Source organism: Seriola lalandi, unplaced genomic scaffold (assembly GCF_002814215.2).
Source record: "Seriola lalandi dorsalis isolate HSWRI2012SDOR001 ecotype SW California unplaced genomic scaffold, Sedor1 jcf7180002054850, whole genome shotgun sequence".
Taxonomy (NCBI): Eukaryota; Metazoa; Chordata; class Actinopteri; order Carangiformes; family Carangidae; genus Seriola; species Seriola lalandi.
In genome coordinates, this window is record NW_019525403.1 from 598,513 (window position 1) to 619,293 (window position 20,781).

At 41.3% G+C, this 20,781-nt stretch overlaps 1 protein-coding gene across 2 annotated transcripts in view; it reads right to left on the reverse strand.

Moving 5' to 3' along the window:
- acvr2ab (activin A receptor type 2Ab) overlaps positions 1-20,781 on the reverse strand; it is a 47,950-nt gene that overhangs the window by 23,665 nt on the left and 3,504 nt on the right. For both annotated transcript variants that reach the window (XR_015438509.1, XM_023427062.2), the window contains exons 2-4: positions 4,884-5,091; positions 3,273-3,406; positions 1,421-1,575 (exon numbers count right to left, since the gene is read on the reverse strand). Coding sequence is in view for 1 of the 2 variants with exons in the window: in XM_023427062.2 (XP_023282830.1) it covers positions 1,421-1,575; positions 3,273-3,406; positions 4,884-5,091 (497 nt within the window). In the remaining variant the exon portion in view is untranslated. The remainder of the gene's footprint in view (positions 1-1,420; positions 1,576-3,272; positions 3,407-4,883; positions 5,092-20,781) is intronic.

Below are 20,781 nucleotides of genomic sequence, written 5' to 3' on the forward strand. Positions count from 1 at the left end.
ACCACCACCATCCTCCGAGGCAGAGCTGCAAGCGTCTCTGTGTTTAGTTTTGTTTGCCTATGTAAAGCCTCATCAATAATGCAGAGGCCCCTGACTCCTCTTCCATACGGTGGAAGCTCTGCATGGGCTTTCTGTTTCCCCTGCTGCCGAGCAGCACAGAATATCGCTGTACTGCTGTTGAGTTAGAACCGCCTTGGAGTTAACTCAATTAATCAAGAATTTAAACGAACAGCCTTACTCTTACTCCAAGAATAGAGATTTGAGAAAGGTTTTATAAAGGTGATATATCCGGCTGATTCAAGTGGAGACATTAAAGAACTAAGCAACAATGTAAAAGCATGGCAGAAGAGGAAAAGAAGAAAGGACTGTGTGAATAAGCAAAGGGTGATGAAAGGTCAACGTGTACACAATCAGATGTTAATCATATCCCTGTTTTGCCTACAATTATTTTAACCTGAATAGCACAATATTCACTTGAAATGTATGCATGATTCCAGGCCCCTCTGACACAACATGAGCCATCCCAATTAAATTCATCTCCAGACTCTAGTCTGGTGCATTAAAAGAAAATCTGAGATGCATTTGCTCTAAAAGAGACTCATGGAAAGATAAAGCCAGAACCAGGGCTCTCTTACTCTACAATACACCTCTGACAGAAGAAACTGAAAAAGCAATTATCCCAAAGTAAATTCTCCGCACAGTTTGTCCTTTTTGGTTGACCGTAGCTGTCCCTCTGCTGCACAGGGCAGGCAGGGCCGAGGCTGTTTCAGCCCACTGAGAAACTAGATCAGCGGTGAAGTTGAAGGTTGGTTAAATAGAGAGGGCAGAGAAGTGTTTTTAATGTATAAATGCTACAAACTTCAAACAATACACGAGATGTTTTATGGTAGCACATAATGTGCATTGACTCATGTGGGAAATAAGTATCAACAAAATCAACCGGAGCTGAGTCAGACACTTTCTGCAATAAATGATCTTAGACTTTATTAACCTGCTTGCTGTATGTAGCATTTGGTTCATAGCGATCCTTCAGCAAACACCATTCTGCATTTTAGGCAGGTAACTTTGAACTACATTAGTTATTTTTCTGTTTATCTCCACCTTTTGTGTTTGCAATACATGCGTAAGGAAAGAAATCATTTGCCGTACCGAATAAGTTTCCTCTTTGTTTACAATTAACAGATGAAGTGGGACACAATGGTCACCATGGCTGAACAGACAAGAAGAGAAACTAACTGCATCAACAGCAACTTCAAATAAAGTTGACACCTTGAAACACACTACAGTGTTGAGCGTTATGGAAGAAAGATGAAGACAAGAAAACAAAGAGGTCGTCATGGATCAGACTTCTGTAAGAGTAAAGGAGGGTTTGAGAGATTGTTTCATCTGGTTTTCATTTCCTCAACCTGCTGAGACTTACATGTGTGGGGACGAGGGCGGCGGGGTAGGCCAGTTTGTGATGTCTCCACATCCAGAAAGAGAAGAGGACAACGGCAGCCAGGCCTATGATGGGAACCAGGGAGTACAGGAGAGTGCTGAAGAGCTGGGGCTTCTGGGAAAATGGGTTGGAGGTGGCTGTGGGGAGGAAACAGAGAGGGCAGTGGAAAGAAGAGGAAACGTTAACAAGATAAGACTCCGAACTGGCTTTTGTGATCTGCATGGTGACAAAAATAAAGCAATTAAATATCAAAAATGGTGGACGCTGTCAGGGAGAACACAGTAAGTACAAAGAAAGAGAGAGAGAAGAGAAAGAGAGCGAACAGCACGCCTGATTGGCTTGACATTGTGCTACATCATCTCTAAGTGCAGCACTAACCCTGCTTACAGCTTACTGCCACCGTGCTTAGGGATCATATCAATGCACTCACGCACGCACGCATGCATGCACACACAAACACACACACACACAAACACACACACACACACACACACACACACACACACACACACACACACACACACACACACAGCAGGATTAGTAAATCCATCTCGTGACATAACGTAATCCGCCTGCCAAAAATAACAGAGCTCTGAACTGTGTGCGACCCCTGCAGGAGTCGCTTGGTGACGCCTGCTGGCTCAGCCTGTCCTCCCATCACAAGGTGTGACAGTCTGATTCGGCAGCGCTGTCAAAGCGCCGACACTCGGACGCCGAACACCCCTGCTGTCCTCAGGTTGGGGATTGGAAGAACGGGAGGGAGGAAAGGAAGGGGTAGGGGCCGATGGGGCTGCACCAGCTGCATCATGGAACTCTCGGGGTGTTTGTCAGAGACATTGTGGAAAGTTTTTCTCTACAGGGTGTCTGCAGGTTTCAGAAAGTCAAATTTAAAGGAATAAAAACAGACAAACTGGCCTGTTGGACAATTTAAGGACACCATCGTCAAATCTGTATCATGAGTAACACCACAAGAGTCCCATTACTGTAATAAATAAAGACTTATTACTGTGCTAACTGTCTTTGTCAGTTTATTTCAGTCTTCTCAGTATTGCTATCTGTCTTCTAGTATTATTGTATCTGTTGCCTGATTTTGTTTTGTTTCGTCTGCAACCTTTGATGCTGCTGTGTTGTCAGGACTCCTTTGTAACAGAGGCTTCCAACCTCTTAGCTGGTTAAACAGAGGTTAAATAAAGTGAGGCGAACACTATATTGAGTGATAGAGGGCTCCATGCTAACTCTTTAGCGCAGACCATCTGGAGTGGTTTGGATTATACATAAGCAGACTGCATGCTAAAACTTTAGGTTTAACTATATTATGTAATTGTAGCCTCCAAGCGAACACTTTAGCAAAATCTTTATGAGGCTTCATGCAGCATTTTGCTCTTCACATGAGGACATTTCAACTCTTACCAAAATAAAGCACAGAGTCTCTCAAACCCGGATTGTGTTACTCTTGTTGTCCTTCCTAAAATCCTTAAATATTTTTTAAGACCTGAACACCTCAGGCTCAGAGGCTCAGTAGCTGGCAGCGGTCCAGAGCACAAGTGTCTTACATCACACACTCTGCACTGGACTATTGTCGGTCTTCAAAGTAAAAGCCTGGATGTTCTGCCCAAGGTAAGAAATAAAGTTAAATATACATTTAAATTTAGATGTAATTGACTACACATATTTGTACCTGGTTCACCTGTAATTGAGTGAACAAACCTAAATACATATATAAGTCAATCAAGGTGTGGCTGCAATAGAAATCTGGTGTAAACACTGGATATTTGTGTGTGTGTGTGTGTGTGTGTGTGTGTGTGTGTGTGTGTGTGTATTGGACTGTACATACTGTATGCAGTTGAATGGTGTGGGTCGCTCTGTGGTGGCGCTTCAGGGGTGTACAGGAACCTCTCGTTGCACATGTTGCCTTCACAGCAGCAGAAGAAAACATCGGGGCTCTCCTTCCTCTCCACACACTCGTTACTGCAGAAGATATGGAGGTGGAAATTGAAAAACTATCTTTCATTCACACATACACACACCAGTCCTCTCTCTCCTCTTACTGCAAAGAACATTAAAGCAATTTAATTTTTAAAGTGAGAGAAACTGCACGCTTTCGAACACACACATCCTCTGCATGTGCACACAGACAAAAAAAAAAAACACATTTGTGCACAAATTAAGCTCACAGACTTCTCCATGCACACACTGCAGAAGATGCGTTGTTTTCTAAAAAGCAGGAACACACACAAACACACACTTCTGGACTGTACACACAAATACACACAAACATACACTCCTCTCCTTCCTCTCCATTCCCTTGCTGCCGCAGAGGACATGAAAGAAAAACATTTATAAAATAACTCCTACACACGCCAAATGCAGACATGCAAACAAACACACATGTACACTAACAATCACACACATACACACTCACTCTCTCTTTCACGCTCACAGTCATCAGATAAAAGCCAAAGGAAACGGCAGCCGCCCTCGACTTGCTCTGGACTCTCGAGGGAGGCGAGGCGGCGCCGGCTGAGCAGAGGTACCCAAACTGTGCGGGCTGCAGAATCTACAGCGACTTCATCGCTCAGGAATCAAAGGGAGACTCTGGCAGAACTGGCTCAAACCAGCATCTGATGCCAGCTTGATGTTCAAGCAGGGAAGGAACTATAATAATACCATCTATTAATACCTGCTTACTGATCTGGGTTTGGACACTTGGTTTGAGAATCACACATCAATTTAAATTTCATCTGACTGCAGTAATTAAAAATGTGGCCTTGTGCAAGTCGTTCAGATGGGGAAGCACACAGAGGGACAAAGACTGTGCTCAAGGTGATTTTAAATCTATTTACAGTTGAGCCTTCCTAATGATGTGCTGGCTTTGTCTTTAGTGAGCGACCAGTGCTGCTGCTTTTTGTCTAAAATCAATGTTCAGGTTTTTGGGAAGAATGTGTTCTATGATTAAAAATAAATGGATTAATAAATAAAACTTTTAATTTTCGCAAGGAATGGATGACTGAATTGGTCATTAATTGGTAGTCTTTGATATATTTTGAGTTTAATATTTCTTTTATCTCCCAAAGTTGGAGGATGCAGCTTATTCTACTGGTTCTTAGTTATAAATTTGAACCATCAGTATGTTGAAATGACACCACAAACTTAAAATAATCAGCAGAGTTGATATGTTTTCAATGCAAAAAGGGTATTTGCAGGTCGCTGTAAGCCAAATGTAAAACTTTAAATGCTGCTTGGAATTAAATTTAAAAAGACACTAAGGAATACACGAAAAAATAGTTATTTCTGACTTAAAAGGAAGCTATATGTTTTGGGTTACATGGTGAAAAAGGAAACTAAAAACTAAAATGAAGACACTCCTAATACTTTTAAAAGGTGTAAAACGTTTTGGTGATGTTCTAGTCTTTTTCAGGTGTTATTTCTGGCTGTCGGTGTTTACCTGTCGTAGCAGTTGACGTCGTCCAGCCAGCAGCCTTGCTTGACGACCTCCACGGTGCCGGAGACGTTCTTCCACGTGGCGAAGCAGTGCCGCCGCTTGTCTTTCTCGCCATAGCAGGGCTCGATGCCACTGCGGTTGGTGCGCTCCTTCTCCCAGCTGGAGTTGTAGTACACGCACTCCTGAGTCTCCGAGCGTCCGAGGATGGCACCTGGAGAGGACAAAGAGTTTGTGGGCGAGTGCCAATATTAGGAAAGCATCCATGTCTGTGTGACTTTTTCTGGAGGAGGTAAAAGTTAAAAATAACAATTTTTCTTTTAAACATTTTGCTAGGTAAACCATGAAAAACTTGTGAAAGCAGCTTTTGAGTTTGTTGATTTACAAGCAGCTGTGGCTGGGAGGTGAAAAAGTTATTTTGCTGCTCTGTCACTGACAAAAAAGATAATTTAGTTGTGTATCAAAAGGACATTTCTTTACAACCTCAGACTATGAGATACAGTGAAGCTGTAAAACATTTAGTAATAATAAAATCCATTTCTGAGGTATTTTTTAATAAGAGTTCCCTGGTGCTTTAGAGTCAATACACCAATGAAAAATGAAAGCTTTTTTAAGATGAACAATAAAAACCAGCCAGGCAAGGCTGACAGAAAGAAGGAACACAGAAGCAAAGCATTTCTTTTCCAATGCTCTGCCATCGACTTCCTCCCCCACCAAAATAAAGGAGACTCTTGATTTCCCGCAGATGAAGGCAGGCAGCAGGTTTTCACAAAACCCATATCCAGGGAAATGACTGCATGACAGCATGTCAGTTTAGTGTTGCTGCTGCTGCTTGTCATCACCTGTCAGACAGTTAGTCCAGTTTAGACTGCCGACAAGACTGGAGACGGTCGGCCTCTGTTTGCCTGCTTCCTGGTGCTGCAACCCAAGCGGTTCAGACACACAGGAAACCAGGATTGCTTCCTACGCATCATTTTTTGTGCTCTGATGGTGCAGTAAGTAGGACTTCAATGTTCCAAAATGTTACTGTTGACTCTCAGTCATCCATATGCATCACCAAGAGAAATGTATTTTTTCCTCCTCACAAAGACATTTTCTGCTGAGTTCCACACTGAACAGCCAGCTCACTCTTCACTATCGTGAAAATGTGACTTGACTCGTTTGTGTGAAAGACAGCTCATCATGCCCTGGAGAGGGAAAGCAGTGCATGTGTAGGTCAGATGCTCATAAACTTCATCAGGTTGTTGACTTAAGTGAAAAAAAGTTTGCAAAATCACTCACTTTCCTCTGTGCCTCACTGTAAATGCAGATGATTCCTGTCTAATGTGTGTAAACTGGAGTTCATTGTCTATAATGTCTGGCCATTTAAATTCAATAATGACTATTATATTCTTTTTTAAGTGTTAAAATTTAGTATAATGCTACCTTTGTGTGATTTGTGATTACTGAGGATTGGGGTCTATTGTGCATCTGTTTAAAGCTTGTCAGATGAAAACATCTGTGTTGATTCTATTCATTTTTGTGTTCCTGTTTTATTCTTATTTATTTATTACTTATCAGATTTGTACTCTTCACCAGCTTTTATTTACTGTGGCTTTTAATATGTACAGAACTCTCCATAATTTAAAATAAAAGTGCAACAAATAAAGAAAAATGCTCCAATTAATGTGATCACCACCCACTATTCTCTGCCAGTGACAACACTGCAGAGGAGAAGAGTCCTGTCCACCCTGACCGTGTCTGTAGTCACAGTAGCTTCCAGAAATTACGACTTATCCTGCATAATGAAGGTTAACTTCAGGAAGATCATGTATTTTTCAATAAAATGGCTGCCTATTAAGTCAATCCAGCTAATGCCAACCAGGACCCTGGAAGCGCTGCACGTCTCTTTTCAACGACATTAACAGCTGCAGATGGGAGCGAGAGGAGAGTGGCTACTTCACTGGCAGACGAGGTCACCATGCCTCTTAGCAGCGCTGACGGCATTTTCTCTCATCAAATCCATTTCCCATGAAGCCCTAAACTATTTCACAGCAACAGGTGCAACTGTGAACTGTTGCCTGTGTGATTGAGAGCAAATGGCCAAAGTAAAGGGAGAGGAGAGAAAAATTAGTCTGTGCTGATGAATGAGTGGTGCCCAGGAGAGCAGCAACATGTTGAAAATGCTGAAATGATTGGTTTAAACAACAAAGCAGGTGTATTCACATAGAAACACATGTGAGCACAGAAGAAAAACTGTATGAACCAAACGGCAAGTAGCCATGTAAGCAAAGGCAAACACAAGTAAACAGACCCACAAAACTGTACTATATCTAACTTGTGGAAAAAATGAGGGTTTGCCCAAACGTGCACATGAGCATAAATAATGCCACAAAGAAGATTACATCATTTGACATGTGGTCTTGATTTTGATCCCTCCTACAGAATGCAAACAAATCACCTTCTAGATTTGTTTTTAATGTACATTTTGTTTATTGAAATAAAAAGCATATTTGACTACACTGACTGCACTAAACTGAGGTGCGAGCAGACTGAGCTCAACTCGCTGACTTTTTTGTCAGCAGAAACTACTGCCAAGGTTACCCTGATCAAGATACTCACATCTGCTGAGAGTAGGTGTGAAGAAGAGTTGTGGAAAAGACAGCTCTTCATGTCAGAACTATGAAATATGTGCATGAAATACTGTAAGAAAAAACAGCCTTAAGAAAATAATATAAACAATACATCAGGTATTGAACTCAAGTACTTGGAGTTAAACTTTTGATAACCCATGCCTTAGAGTAGAGTTCCAATCACATCTGGAGGTTGAGAAAATAAAGAAGCTTAGGTGACCGGTGATGTACGATGGATAATAAAAAAATCACTCTCAGGCAACAAAAGATAAGGAAACATATTTGATGTTTCTCTTGAAAGACCCTGCCCCCAAATAACCTACTTCAGTGTTATAAAGCTGTGCAAGATGTATGGGCTACTATTAATTTGTCTAAAAATGAGATGCGAAATCCCTGGCTGTGTTTGGTATGTTTATCCACTTAATCAGGCCCTTTAGCAGTTTCAGTGTCAGCTGTACGGCACCTTTTCTATTCTTTCTATTCTTCCTGGATGGGGATGAGTGCATCGTTCCTTTCAACAGCCCTCATGGGAGATGAAGGCGCTAATGATAGAGAGGGACGCGGAGGTAAAGCGGAAGGTTAGCACATTAGCTAATTCTGGTGTAACTGCATCAGCCGTGCTAGTGCCGATCCCCACAGATGCTAAAGCGAGGTGCATGGCATACGCATTTCCATTTTACAAGCAACTGATAGTAATGACACAGAAAACAGGTGAAATGAATACTGTAGGTTGATTTTGCCAAAGACCAAATAGTTGCAGATTAATATTTTGTCCATCAATTGTTGCTAGCTTTGAGATGAGTTGGTTTCTGCTGTCACATTTATGATACCCTCTGTCCCCTAAGCTGAGCCCAGAGAATCATCCCTCTAAATCAAAGGCTTAGATATACAGTGCAACAAGAAAGTGCAAGACTAACTTTAACTTCTAAACTGACAATGAACTGATGTACTTCTAAATATGACAAAAGCGGGACAAAAAGTATGTCGTCTTTGTCAGCCAAGGTGAGCTGCAACACCTCAAGAAGCTCCATTGATAACGCCTCCATTCCGGTATTACACTGTGTGAGAAAGAGCTGTGAGCCATGTGAACTGCAAATACACAGCTCCGTTGTAAATACATCCATTAAGCGCTCAAATCAATCACTTCCCTGAAATGAGGTGACAGTACAGGTCGGCTGCCTATAGCGTCGTGTGCCAAAGGTGGGCAAAAGTTGCCTGGCAGTATGGCGGATATGAAGGATATAAAGCAGAGAAATCAATCTTCTGACTAAGTCTCAGCTCAGAGTTCACTAAAGCGGATAATGTCACAGAGTACAGGGCCAACACAAGCGATTGTGCAAGGACATACAATAGGGCTTCCACCCACAAGCACACATCCAGGCAATAAAAAGAGAGACCTCTTTGTCTCCAAAAGATATTTCACGTATAGAGATGTCAAACATGAGTGGCACAGGCTCATTTTGTTTGCCGTAATAAGGTGAGTTGGAGAGAAAGATTGAGAAAGAGAGAACATTGGGTAATTACAGCTACATGGTGTAAATGCTCGGCCTTTTTCTCAGTAATGATGCTAGTGACATGTATTTAATTCATTACTTACTAAAGGAGAATGTCACAGAGTTTCTAAATGAAAGAATGAAAGCAAGTGAAACAAAGGAGAAAAAGTAAATCAATAAAGCAAAGAGGGAAAATGTTTTGTTATTTGAAAATGGCTTCTTGTAAGACCACCTTGGAAGGCCAGCCCATGGGGATCAGGGGTAAAGAAAAACATCTATTTAAACTTCATATTGAGTTAATGCAGACCTGCATCACCGTGAGGCCACTTGTGAGAAACTGGCAACAATAAGCCAAAGAGTTTTTGTGATGGTTAATTGATCATCTCCCATAAAAGGAAAGAACCGTCTGTCCTTTACCTCATCAAGATGAATATTTGCTCTAAAGAAGAACAGAAGCACAATCAGTCAAATCACTGCAACACCTCACAGAATTAATGTTCTCCCCCTACAATGTTTCCTCTCGTCTCCTGAAGAGAAATGACCACATAGCATTTCATAGAAGCGGCTTTCTTTCTTCTAGTCATACGAGAGATTTATCAAGGTTAACCGCAACCTACTTTAGCTGCGGATATTTAAGCAATACCCCCACTCCTGCAAAAACGTCTAAACTCTCGACCCACTTCTCAATCCACTGGGGCTTTTTGAAAAACTGCTGCTCACCCCTTGCTAGCTGCATGGTGGCTCTGAAAATTCACTCTGACATTTAAAATTTTATATTTTGGGCTTTTAGTTGCTGCTCGTAACCACAGTGATTAAGCTCAGAATTCCTATAGCACCAAACTTACATGAGGTAAAACGTAAGGGTGGAAGATGTTCCTGCGACCACAGTATGATCAGATAAGTCTATTAGACAGGATTTCATAAAAAACAATTAGACTGCAAACAGTGGATGAGATTCACTTGAGTGAGTGCAGTATGAAGATAAAAAAGATGGTGAACTTGGCAGGGATACTGCGACTGGAGGAGGATACTGATTATCTGCCGGCTCTGAAAATTCAATCTTGTCTTGCGGCCAAGAGGTCACATTAGGTAGAGGCAATTCAAAGCACCTGAATCTGACAGATACAGTGGAGGTCTTGACACTGCGAGTAGGAAGGTGATGCGATCCCCTTTGATAGCGAGGTGCACCGTGGTGGACCTGAACACTGACAAACAGCCAACTTGCTGCCATATCCACGAAATTGATTCAAGCTCTCGAAGCTTAAATGTTCTATCTTAATGTGCTTTGATCAAATTTTTGGCTAAGCCATGTGTAACTACATCACAATAATGAAAGAAGCTACACAAAATGCTCAAACTGGCAGAAAATGCCAGTTTTAGGAAGTCATTCAAATAGCTTTTTCATAGTTTCTTTTTACATTTGGGTTTTTGAATAAAATTAAGCCACTTCAAAAATCAGAAGTAGACAATACTGTCAGTGGCAAATCTGAAAAAGTATTGGCCAGTGTTCAGACTGAAAATAGTACTGTATTTAAAAATGACTGGAGGACAAAATACGACCAAGGAAGTCTACTTTAAGTAAAACATCCATGAGTTTGAAGGTTTATCAGCGATTTATAGAATGATGAGACGGGATTTTACAAGTATGGCAAGTTAATACAGCGACAATCACCTTTATCCTCCATTTCAACGACCGGGAGTTAAACAGTGGAATTAAGCAGTTTACATTGCAAAGTATTCTACCAGAAATGCTAACTTTAAATAAATGAAGAGGCAGTGTTTTTTGACACAGTTGAAACAGGGCCTTTGTACCAAAAACTGAAAATGATATGAATGCAGATGAAGATACAGGTTTGAAACAGCTCAAAGAAGATTTTACTTTTGTTAGCCTCTTAAACTCTCCGTCTTCCGTTTGAAATTCCAAAGATAATTTGAATTTTGGAAAACCAAATCTTTTCTGTGGCAGGATCGGCCCGCGGGTGGAGGGTGTTCCCTGTGGCAAAGTACTGTTTGTTTAAGTACTGGAGGGGAACTATGACAAGCACCCATGTGCACAGTTAAGTTGTGGCGAGATTACACATATTAGTCAACTATAACGGACCACACGATCAAATATTAGTAAGACTTCATGAACAGATTCATCATGTTGAGAATATTACAATTAAGCTTTCATTTACAGCAGACTGTGGAAGCAGCACAAACTGTCCAAGTTTAACAGACTGACTGTTAAGTTTCTCTGCAAATTCATCAAAAATAAAGAAAAACTGTCAGAAGAGTGAATGAGGAATGAAAGGATGTTTTTCTGCATTCTTACTTTCTATTTATCAATAGCAAGGTAGAAACAAATGATAAAATTCACTGTGCTGCTCTAAGGCTACTGGAAACTTTTAAGGTGGAAAGTTTTCTTTGTTGTTACTCATTGGATAAGTTGACATTGTAAATCAATCAATACACCCTTAAATGTCAGTATGACAACTTCCCATCCCATCCCAACCATCCCACTTTTTGTGCTCACACAGAAAGGGCTGGTAGAGACCGACGCAACAGGGCCAGTAAAAATGTTATGAATGACGGTCCATCACCTCAGCAATGTGGCGGCCCAACAAGATCTGTCCTTGTTCTGCCCAATGGCCAGTTGGACTATGAAGAGTTTTGTTGTAACTGGGTGGGGCACACAGCAGGCCAGTAGTTGGAGTGAATATCAATAGGTAGCCTATCAGAAATCTATCTAGCTTAATGTTAGCTGGTCTTCCTCTCGCCTCGGTCGGATGCGTCATTTCAAAACAAAATCCCTCTGTAGACTGTGATTAATTATGACCATAAGCAATTTCTTCTTTACACATTTTATTTTATGAGACACGTAGATCTGAGTAATAGCACAAATTCACTTTCTAACTCGGATGACATGCGCTCTCCCAACCACCACTTCTATCTAAAATACGGCAAAGTAAAAATAAGGCAGAGTTCCAAACAGGAAACAAAAATCACAAGGGAGAACTACATCAGATCCTGTGTATTGGCACATGTCTCTTTATTAACCAAGTGAGAAGGCTACAAGGTAGGAGCCACGCAACAGAGATGGTTCTAGTCTGATCTGCAGCCAGGCCAGTGAGGTGCATGCTGGGTGGGAAATGACCACCAACCACATGCCAAATGTTGGAGAAATTTTGACTAAGCCACTCTGGCAGGTAGCCAGCCAACGCCCAGGGGTTTTGTTCTCTCTCCTCCAAAACTAAAGCTGGCTGGTGAAACAGATAAAGTGTCTGATTAATTTAGGAGTCCTTGAGCCTGTATGGCAGGAAGGCAAGAACAGTTTTGTTCCTCTGAGTTTTAACTGCAACACTAACTGTAAGGAGAGAAACAACAACATCTGCCAGACAGGCCATCTTTATATAAATAAATGTATACTTGGCTCCTCTCCTTCACCAGTTGTATTCACACCACAATGATTCAGCCTTCATCTTGTTCAAGAAAGCTTTGCACATAGCTTTATCCTTTTCCTTTCCTTTTGATTCTTGCTTTCATATTTCTGGTTCCAGTGACAGGTGATCTGTGTTGTGCAGTGCGGAAACACCACAGCAGTATCAGTGAGTATTCATCTCCAAAGATGCAGAAAAAAATTTAATTAAAAATTTAAAAAAGATAGAAAAACAGCACAGGTGACTTTATCATTGGTCAATAATCGCATTTAAATGTGACATTTCACACTCAAGAACTGTCCATCAGGCAGGTTTTGCCTGACAACTGCTGAGGAATACAGGAACAAATATCCAATTTCCTCTCTGTGGCTGGTCACAGGGGCAAGCTGTGCTACACTCAGCTCCGTAGCCTCATAATGAAGTGGCATTTTGGCGGGCCAAGCCTGCACTCTGCACTGCGTGCACCAAAGAAGGTAAACAACTCATTCATCAAGGCTTTTTTGTGTGCCTGCCAGGAGTGGGGATTGTTCGTTATGATGGAATTTGTTCTAAGGATCAACTTATCATCTGCGTCCGGGCAGACGTGAAATAGATTTGAGGTGATGTATGGGTGTTTGGGGCGCTGGTCTGTGTGGGAATATGTGCGACTGGCGCTAAAAACAAATGTGAGCGATGGGTTTTGAATAGTGTTGAATAAAGAAGAGTTAGACTGAAGCCAGGGGTCAAAATGCTGTCTGCAGAGCTTGCCTCTTGGCTTGTCAGCAATGCTTGTTGCTGCTGCTGATGTAATTTAACACTCCTCCCCCACACCACTGACTCAAGACACAACTAAATACAGCTTTTGCATGTGTAAATAACAGCATACATCTAGTAGAAAACTTCTAATCCTAGCAGTGTTAACACCTTGCCGCACCTATTAAAAAAAAAGCTGTGGTAACGTCATTAAGTCTTCCATCCTACATTCAGTATATAATAAAAACTGCACTGGTTCTGTCAAATGTTGTGCAGCAGAGCAGTAGAAGAAGAGATTCTGTGTGTCAGAGAGACAAGGAGGGAAGGAGAGAGAAAGATTTGAAGTGGCTTCAAGGTCAAGTTAGGTTCAGTCAACACATTTTGTAAGCTGTCAGGCCTGGATTGAGCTACAGCCCTAAACAAATCAGGCTTAAATTTCAGGCCTATATTGTTCTCTTCTTCTTAAGCTCGTTTATTAAATAGGTAACTAGCATTTCTCTGGTTACAAAAACATAAAAGCTACGTGTGTCTTTTGGTAATTTTCCTGCAGGCAGACAGAAATAATGTTTGAAAATCCAGCGTGAGTGGATGTTGATTTGCTCAGCCATGGGAGATCATGTTTAAAAAAAAACATACAAATCATTTTAATTAACTAAATGTAGCTGTAACTCTTCACATCCGAGATCTCTTTTTATACTACCACCATCAATCCTTTCTCCCCGACTCGAAAACGTTGGCAGTGCCGGTTAGAAATGCAGCCCACCACTTGCCTTTAGGGCAGCTCCTGGTCGGGTTGGATAAAGATTTTTTACACCATTTATAGCTGTTTGACTATCACAGGCATTAGGCACCAGAGGCAGCATGGGAGACCACTGGCCCACGGCAAGGTTATCACCTCAGTGTATACACTATTTTAGGGCCAGGCAATGGATTCTCAAGTCCCACTGCACAGAGTTTATTACGTAGTCAGCCTTAGTGCTTAATCAGTATTTCAGTGATGAGAGAGAACTTCATCACCTTCAAATATCTGATGGTAATAATCATAAAAATGATAATAGAAAAGATGCTGGGGAAAGATAAGAGTGTAGATGAGCTCAGAGACAACAGGTTTTGCTCTTCAGTGAAATTATGTCTTTTAGAGGAAAGTATGGCAACGTCTTATAATTATATTAATTCTATGTTTCTAGCAGCTGTGGTAATCTTGTTGCTGTAGCTGAGTGAATAGAGGTAGCAGTCTAGGCTGCACATAGAGACACTATTTTACAGTAGACTGTAATTTTACAGAGCAACCTGGGTCTCGCTGGAGTGCTACGTTAATGCTCAATCAGATGGTGTCGTGACATGGCAGGGGTGGTCGGGTTGGCTTGGGTGAGCTGGTCACAAAGACTGTACTCTTTCCACGGCTGGGAGGAGGGGCGGGGGTGGGGGGGGCATTAAAAACCACCGAACTCAGCAACTGAATCCAATCCCTTTAATCCTCGCTGGTATGCCCGAGCGACAAACGCCCATTGGTCTCCGCCTCAATTAGCGCTGATGGGGCCGGTTGCCGGACAGGTCAGGAGAGTGCCTGAGTCTCTCGCCATGAATCACCGCAGACTGTACCGTTTGCACAAGGAGCACATACCAGCGTAGCCCTGTGTGTGTCCCTTGTGTGTAATGGGCTCAAGTCAGCCATAGCATACCGTACATTCTTTACAGGACGAGCAATTTAAAACGCCTTGCTATCTTTCACAGGGTACTGTAGAAGGATCTGGAAAACCCCCTCTGCCTCTGCTAACCCCCCACCCCCCGTGCTTGAATTGTTTGGATTTATTTGAAGGGTGTGTTAAGTGCCACTTGGGCTTAAAGCTGCACTGTGTATTGAATTTGCAGTGATATTGCAATATCACAAAGCCTGCAGCATGGGCAGTTCAATTCATTTTTATAAAACAAGCAATCAATGAGTGAAGAACGCAGGGAGGAAGAGGGAGGGAAACACAGAGAGAGGGAGACTGGCAGACAAACCATTATATATATGAGGAGATTGGTCCTTTGAGAGTCCAGTCCAGTTCAGAGAGAGAGATTTTCCATAATCCACTGCTGTAAAGCTATGAATGTGCTTCAAGCACCCACTGCAAGGTAATGCAGACACTGATATGTGGTATTGCAATTCATATCGCAAATACCATTCGTGTCAAGGTAAACAAAATATGATATTGTGTTCACCTTCTGCAGCTTTCCTTACACGACAAACCAAAAGAGGCGAGAAAGTCTCGGAGAGTTAGAAGTGTACAGAAATACACTGTGGTCAAGGTTAGGCCCCACTAGCTCACAGGCTGCTGCTGCTGCCGTGTGTAACTGATGCACCTCCCCATTCTGAGTCATCTCACATGGCCCAAGACATGCCGTCTGCCGTTCAATTAAGTTCACTGTTTGCACTTGCCAGCTTCGCATTTGTACAAGACAAACCAATAAATGTTGGGAGTCAATAAATCCTTCCTCTTTCATCCATCCAGCCATCTGACGACCTCGCTGACTCCTGTCTCATCTTTATATTTAGTGTAAACTAATGACACACACTGGTCACAAGGCATCATAGCCAAAATAAAGCACCAACACTTGTGTATTTTTAATTGAGATTAAATTACAGGTGCAGTAAGCTAGGAATGTGACTCCCCCGATGCAGAGAATAACCACCATGTTTCTGCAGGGGTTTATAGTTTTGTTTATCAATACCAGGGATGATGACTCAGTGATTACCAGGCATAGCTGAGATTGCAAAGCTATCTTTCCTGTTAATGCTGCTTTGGAAGAAAAACTTATCAACCATTAAGGGTTTAAAGGTTGTACAGTTCCCCTCCCCACATAACTGGCTTTACAATTGGAGGTTGGTGCTACAAGTGAGGCACCAGTGTCAAAAGACAAGTCAGCTACAGGAACTAAAAGGCAAATAAGCAGTGACAGACACTTTGATTATTCTGGTAGGATCTAGAAGCTTACTCCTCTTTCATTTTCTGTGAATGTGTTGTTTTTGTTGATTACAGGACAATAAATGTCGGGCCAAAGATCTGTTGATGTTTTCGCAGTTCACATGATTGCTGCTCAATGCATCCTAAATGACATTTGTGGTTTATTAGATAGCAACGCAAAATGACAGCAACAATAACGTCAGCATGACACACCCACAATATCACGAGCCAACAGCGTTCACCCCAGCCTGTCGAGTCCCCAAGACACCATTACCCTTTAGTGGTTTTGGTGATAAGAGGTCACAGTGACCTTCATGACAGGGAGGAATCTTGGCTCGGATGAAGACGAAGAAGAGGAGGAGGAAGGAGGGCGTGTAAAGCAGGCGAGGACCCTTGAGAGAGCCTGAAACAAGAGCATGATGAATGTACAGCTCGCAGTTTTTAATCAAGGATCAAAGCAGGGCCTCTCTGTCTGAGCAGCCAGCCTGTCTAGACTGAAACTCTCCCCAGCACATAAAGCAACATCTGCAGGATGCATTAATTACAGTAAAGGCCCATTCTGGACTGTTCTCTGGGGTACCGACACATCCAGCAGCATATAGACTAAGATAAAATAGTCCTGTTTATATGAATAATTTCATCCAAAAAGTTACTTAAGAAATTCTGCATTTTGAGACTCTGCCATCTCAAGTTCATGTGCTCAAAAAATACAGGATCAACACTAAAGGTGATGTTTCTTTTAAGCCTAGACTCATCATCTTCCCTATCATTTGTTTTAATTCAGTCAGTAATGGTTACAGGGGCAATTCATCGACTTCCCATTACAAAGGCACGCACTGTCTGCATTTACATTTTAGGCTTTTAGCTGATGCTCTTATCCAGCACGATTTACAATAAGCTGAGCAAGTAGGGTTTTGCTCAAGGACGCGCTGACAGGACGAATACATGTAGCCGATGTCAAACATGTGACCTTTTGGTTACGGGGTGGACTCTGTGGCCTCTTGTTGGCCCCTGATGACCTACCTGTCTGCTACAACTACAGAATTAATCATGTAAAGCCACAGATCACATAAAATGACTGATTACAGCACCTGAGTGTCTTGTTTCATTAAAGCACACGCTCAGACACTCTTTAAGTATCATTTCATTTAATTTATGCTCAATGGCTCCACAATAAACAAGACTATTGAGATGTGAAATGTGAGTCTGATTATCATGTGATTAATAACAACAATTACAATATCAAGCAGAATGATCACAAGCCTCATTTTAGCCGTGGACAGTGCCACTCAAACGTCTCACGTTCTCAGAAACCCCAGTTTCCTTCCAAGCCTACACCTCTGCTTCCTCTAAGGAGGGGAAAGCTGAATTAAATATGTATGTTATTTTAGTCCCTTCACTGCTTCTACACTGCTGTTATAAAAAGACTTGCAGTCTTACAGCATTTGCAAATAATCCTTTGCATTTGCTTTGACTTGCTCGGAGTATCTAAGATTTACCGCATCAGATGGTGTCAGCCTCAAAAAAAAAAAAAAAAAAAAAAAAAAAGTACATAAACTGGCCTTCAAATGATTTCCTCTAATTACTTAACCTCTGTGGTGTTTTTTCAGCGTACTGTCCTGTGTGGCAATACTCAGCCCAATGATACCGGGAGCAGGCTGAAACAAATCACTGCTCCTGAAGAAAATCCCCTCAATAACAATGATGGTGTTTTGATGATTCATAATTGTAGTGAAAGTTTAGACAGTCATTTATGTGGTGAGTATGTTTTAAAAAGCCTCAAGCAGGAAATCTGTTAAAAACATCACTGTCTGATTTTTAAAAGCTTACGTGTCATTCCTTCCACACATAATAAACACAATCACTGGAAATTGATTTATTTTCAATGTAATTCAGTAACCAGAGAAACTTAGGCAACATGTAAAGAGTAAAGGAATATTCTGAAGGTCACCTGCACTTCTGTTTTCCTGTCCTATGCCATTTCACCTGTCTCATGGAAAATAATAGACATTAAGTTGACTGTAACAGTTGGTCAAAATTTACCAGTTCACCACAATTTCCTTTTGCAAGAGAAAGCTTTGGCCCATTGTTGGGGTCAAAGCTCCAAAGTTCTTTCTTTGGAGATAATCATTGGCTTCCACCCAAAACACTACTATAAAATTATCAAAACTGCTGTTTCCTCAAAGTCAACACCAAAACTGTGTGAATCAACAACAAATGCAACCATTCCTGATTCTTCGCTTTGATTTGTCACCAAATTGCACTAAAACATTTATGTTGGTTGCAGAGTGCGCAGAGCACAGAACACCTGGCCATGGTCTAAATTTAACAAGTGCTCTGACTGGTGGAAGGTCATAATTTCCCCAGCTGGACCCAACACCAAGTTGTCTTTGGTCACCGTTTTACCTCCATGACAACAAACTGGTGCAGCACTTTGTTTTTATAATGTTGAAGCACAGAATGATACACGGCCCTGGAAGGAGGCAGTCTGGCTAGTTGGGCCCGATGGGAAATCCAGGCTACATCTGGCCTTAACAAATACACCTGTGCTTTTGGAGCCTAATGCATAATGCAAGAGAACATATTAGAAATAGATAGGGGGAAAAAATGGGACAGAGCTGGTAGGCGTCCTCTGACTGCTCCAGGAAATCACCCAAAACACTGCAGTAGAAGGGTACAGGATGGTAAGCAAGAGTGGTTTAGTCACAGTCCAAAGTGTTTAAATATAGATAAAAATGACCAACCTTGCATACATTTCCTACACATTTGACACTTGAGTGTTAATTCAGATAGTAATTACTGAAATGAACTATACATATTTGTATGTTTAACCAGTCACAGGAGCAAAACTATGGAAAGAGAGCATTTATTTTTAATTTTTAAAACTGTCTGGTAAATATTTTACCGATGGGAAGAATTTCTTGTGTTATTTTGTTTGGTTTGACAATCAATTCAGTGCATTTGTCATAATCTTAACTACGAAACAGAGTAAATATTCCACTCAGCCAGCTCAGTCTGTATTTAGTTAAGTTTCAGATTTTAATAACTGAATTTTATTTTTGCTTCTGTTCATAGTGTGTCTGGGTTTTTTAGTTTAATATTGAAACATCATGTCTACTGATTAACTGTGATTGGGAAGGCATGCCAAAGGCAAAATTCTCACCTTGTCTGAAGAACTAAGTTGTACTGAATTGTGCTCAAATGATTAATTGACTCAGAGAAACAAGTTCATTTTACACATTTTAACATCAATAAGATATTTAATGTTTTGATGGATTTCTTTTGTTTTGGTGAGGGGCTGTCCAAGGCAGAGCTCCATAATCTGATAATTAATTGTACGTTGGAGGGAAAAGTCTCTTATCTCTTTAAATCCTTTACAGGAAGTTCAGAGGTCATGGTCAACTACAAACCACCAAGCTTGGAGCTATGAGAGATTTAGCGTCTTGCTAAAAAGCACTTGATGAGCAAGTCCTGGGTAGCACATGATGACAGAGAGGTTTAATCTGGTGGCAGATAGATTAACCAATCTGGTAAATGTTAAGTTTTCACCAGTTCAATGAGACATAACACAGATGCCTCAGACTGATGATCAACTTAGTTCAGATACCATTTCAAGTTGAGTTTGATGTGTAGCAGAGCTGAAACTGAATCATCAGATCTGTTGTGCTGCTCAGGATTTTTTTTAAAAACCCAGAGCTGCTTCATCCTCGACATATTGATGTAACCTTACACTGGCATGCAAGAGGATCAATGCCTGTGTGAAACTGCTGCAGTGTACAAAACAGGAGGCCAAATGTGAAGGCAGAGCACGAGACTCGACTTATCTATCGGCCTGAACGGTGGAAACATGTAGAAATCTAAACAGCCATTTTCCTGAAACTACCTGCCAAACATGACTTTTACGCTGCAGTATGAGCTGGAAAGCTAGTGACTAATTACTTGACTTGCATTCACATCATGTCAGAGGAAGAGGAGAAACAGAACAGAGTCTTGTTGTTTCAACTTATACCCATTTATACTCATTAACTCATTAGAGAAAATGAGACGGTCATAGGGTCAAACGGTCGTATGACAGGAAAATGCTGCTGTTATCAGCCATATAAAAATGCAGATGATAGTGTTTGCTGTTAATATGCATAACTGTGTTAGCACGAACATAATGATCATTTGGGTTATTATTTAATGCACGTGTCAACACACTTTCACAGTTTCCGACAACCAGCGGGAAACATCAGGGCTAAAAAAAAAAAAAAAAAAAATTTGCCACATGTCTACCTCTTAATCATGTTTCTTTAAGGCTTCAGCTCATATTCACTGTAAATCTGACAGGACCTGAACGTGCTGTAGGGCAGCACAGTAAATATTTACCAATTTGCAGCTGAAGCTCACATGGGATCTAAGGCAGAGGTCACCTTTCAGAGAGATGACCTGGGGCAAACATGCGCCTGCTGCAGCGTCACATTATCAGGTCCTTGGAAGTAAAATGTCACTTTCCAGTTCGGCACACGGGTGTTTGCAAACTAAACCCAAAGCAGAAAAACTTACACAAGAAGCCCATTTATTACACATCAACACTTCGGCAGACAACCTTGACCTGACATTAAACCCGTTCAAATCTCATATTTATGCCTCTCTTTTTTTTTTTTTTTTTATAAAAACACAAACACCTCCTCTTATAAATATCAATAATCAAAGCAATT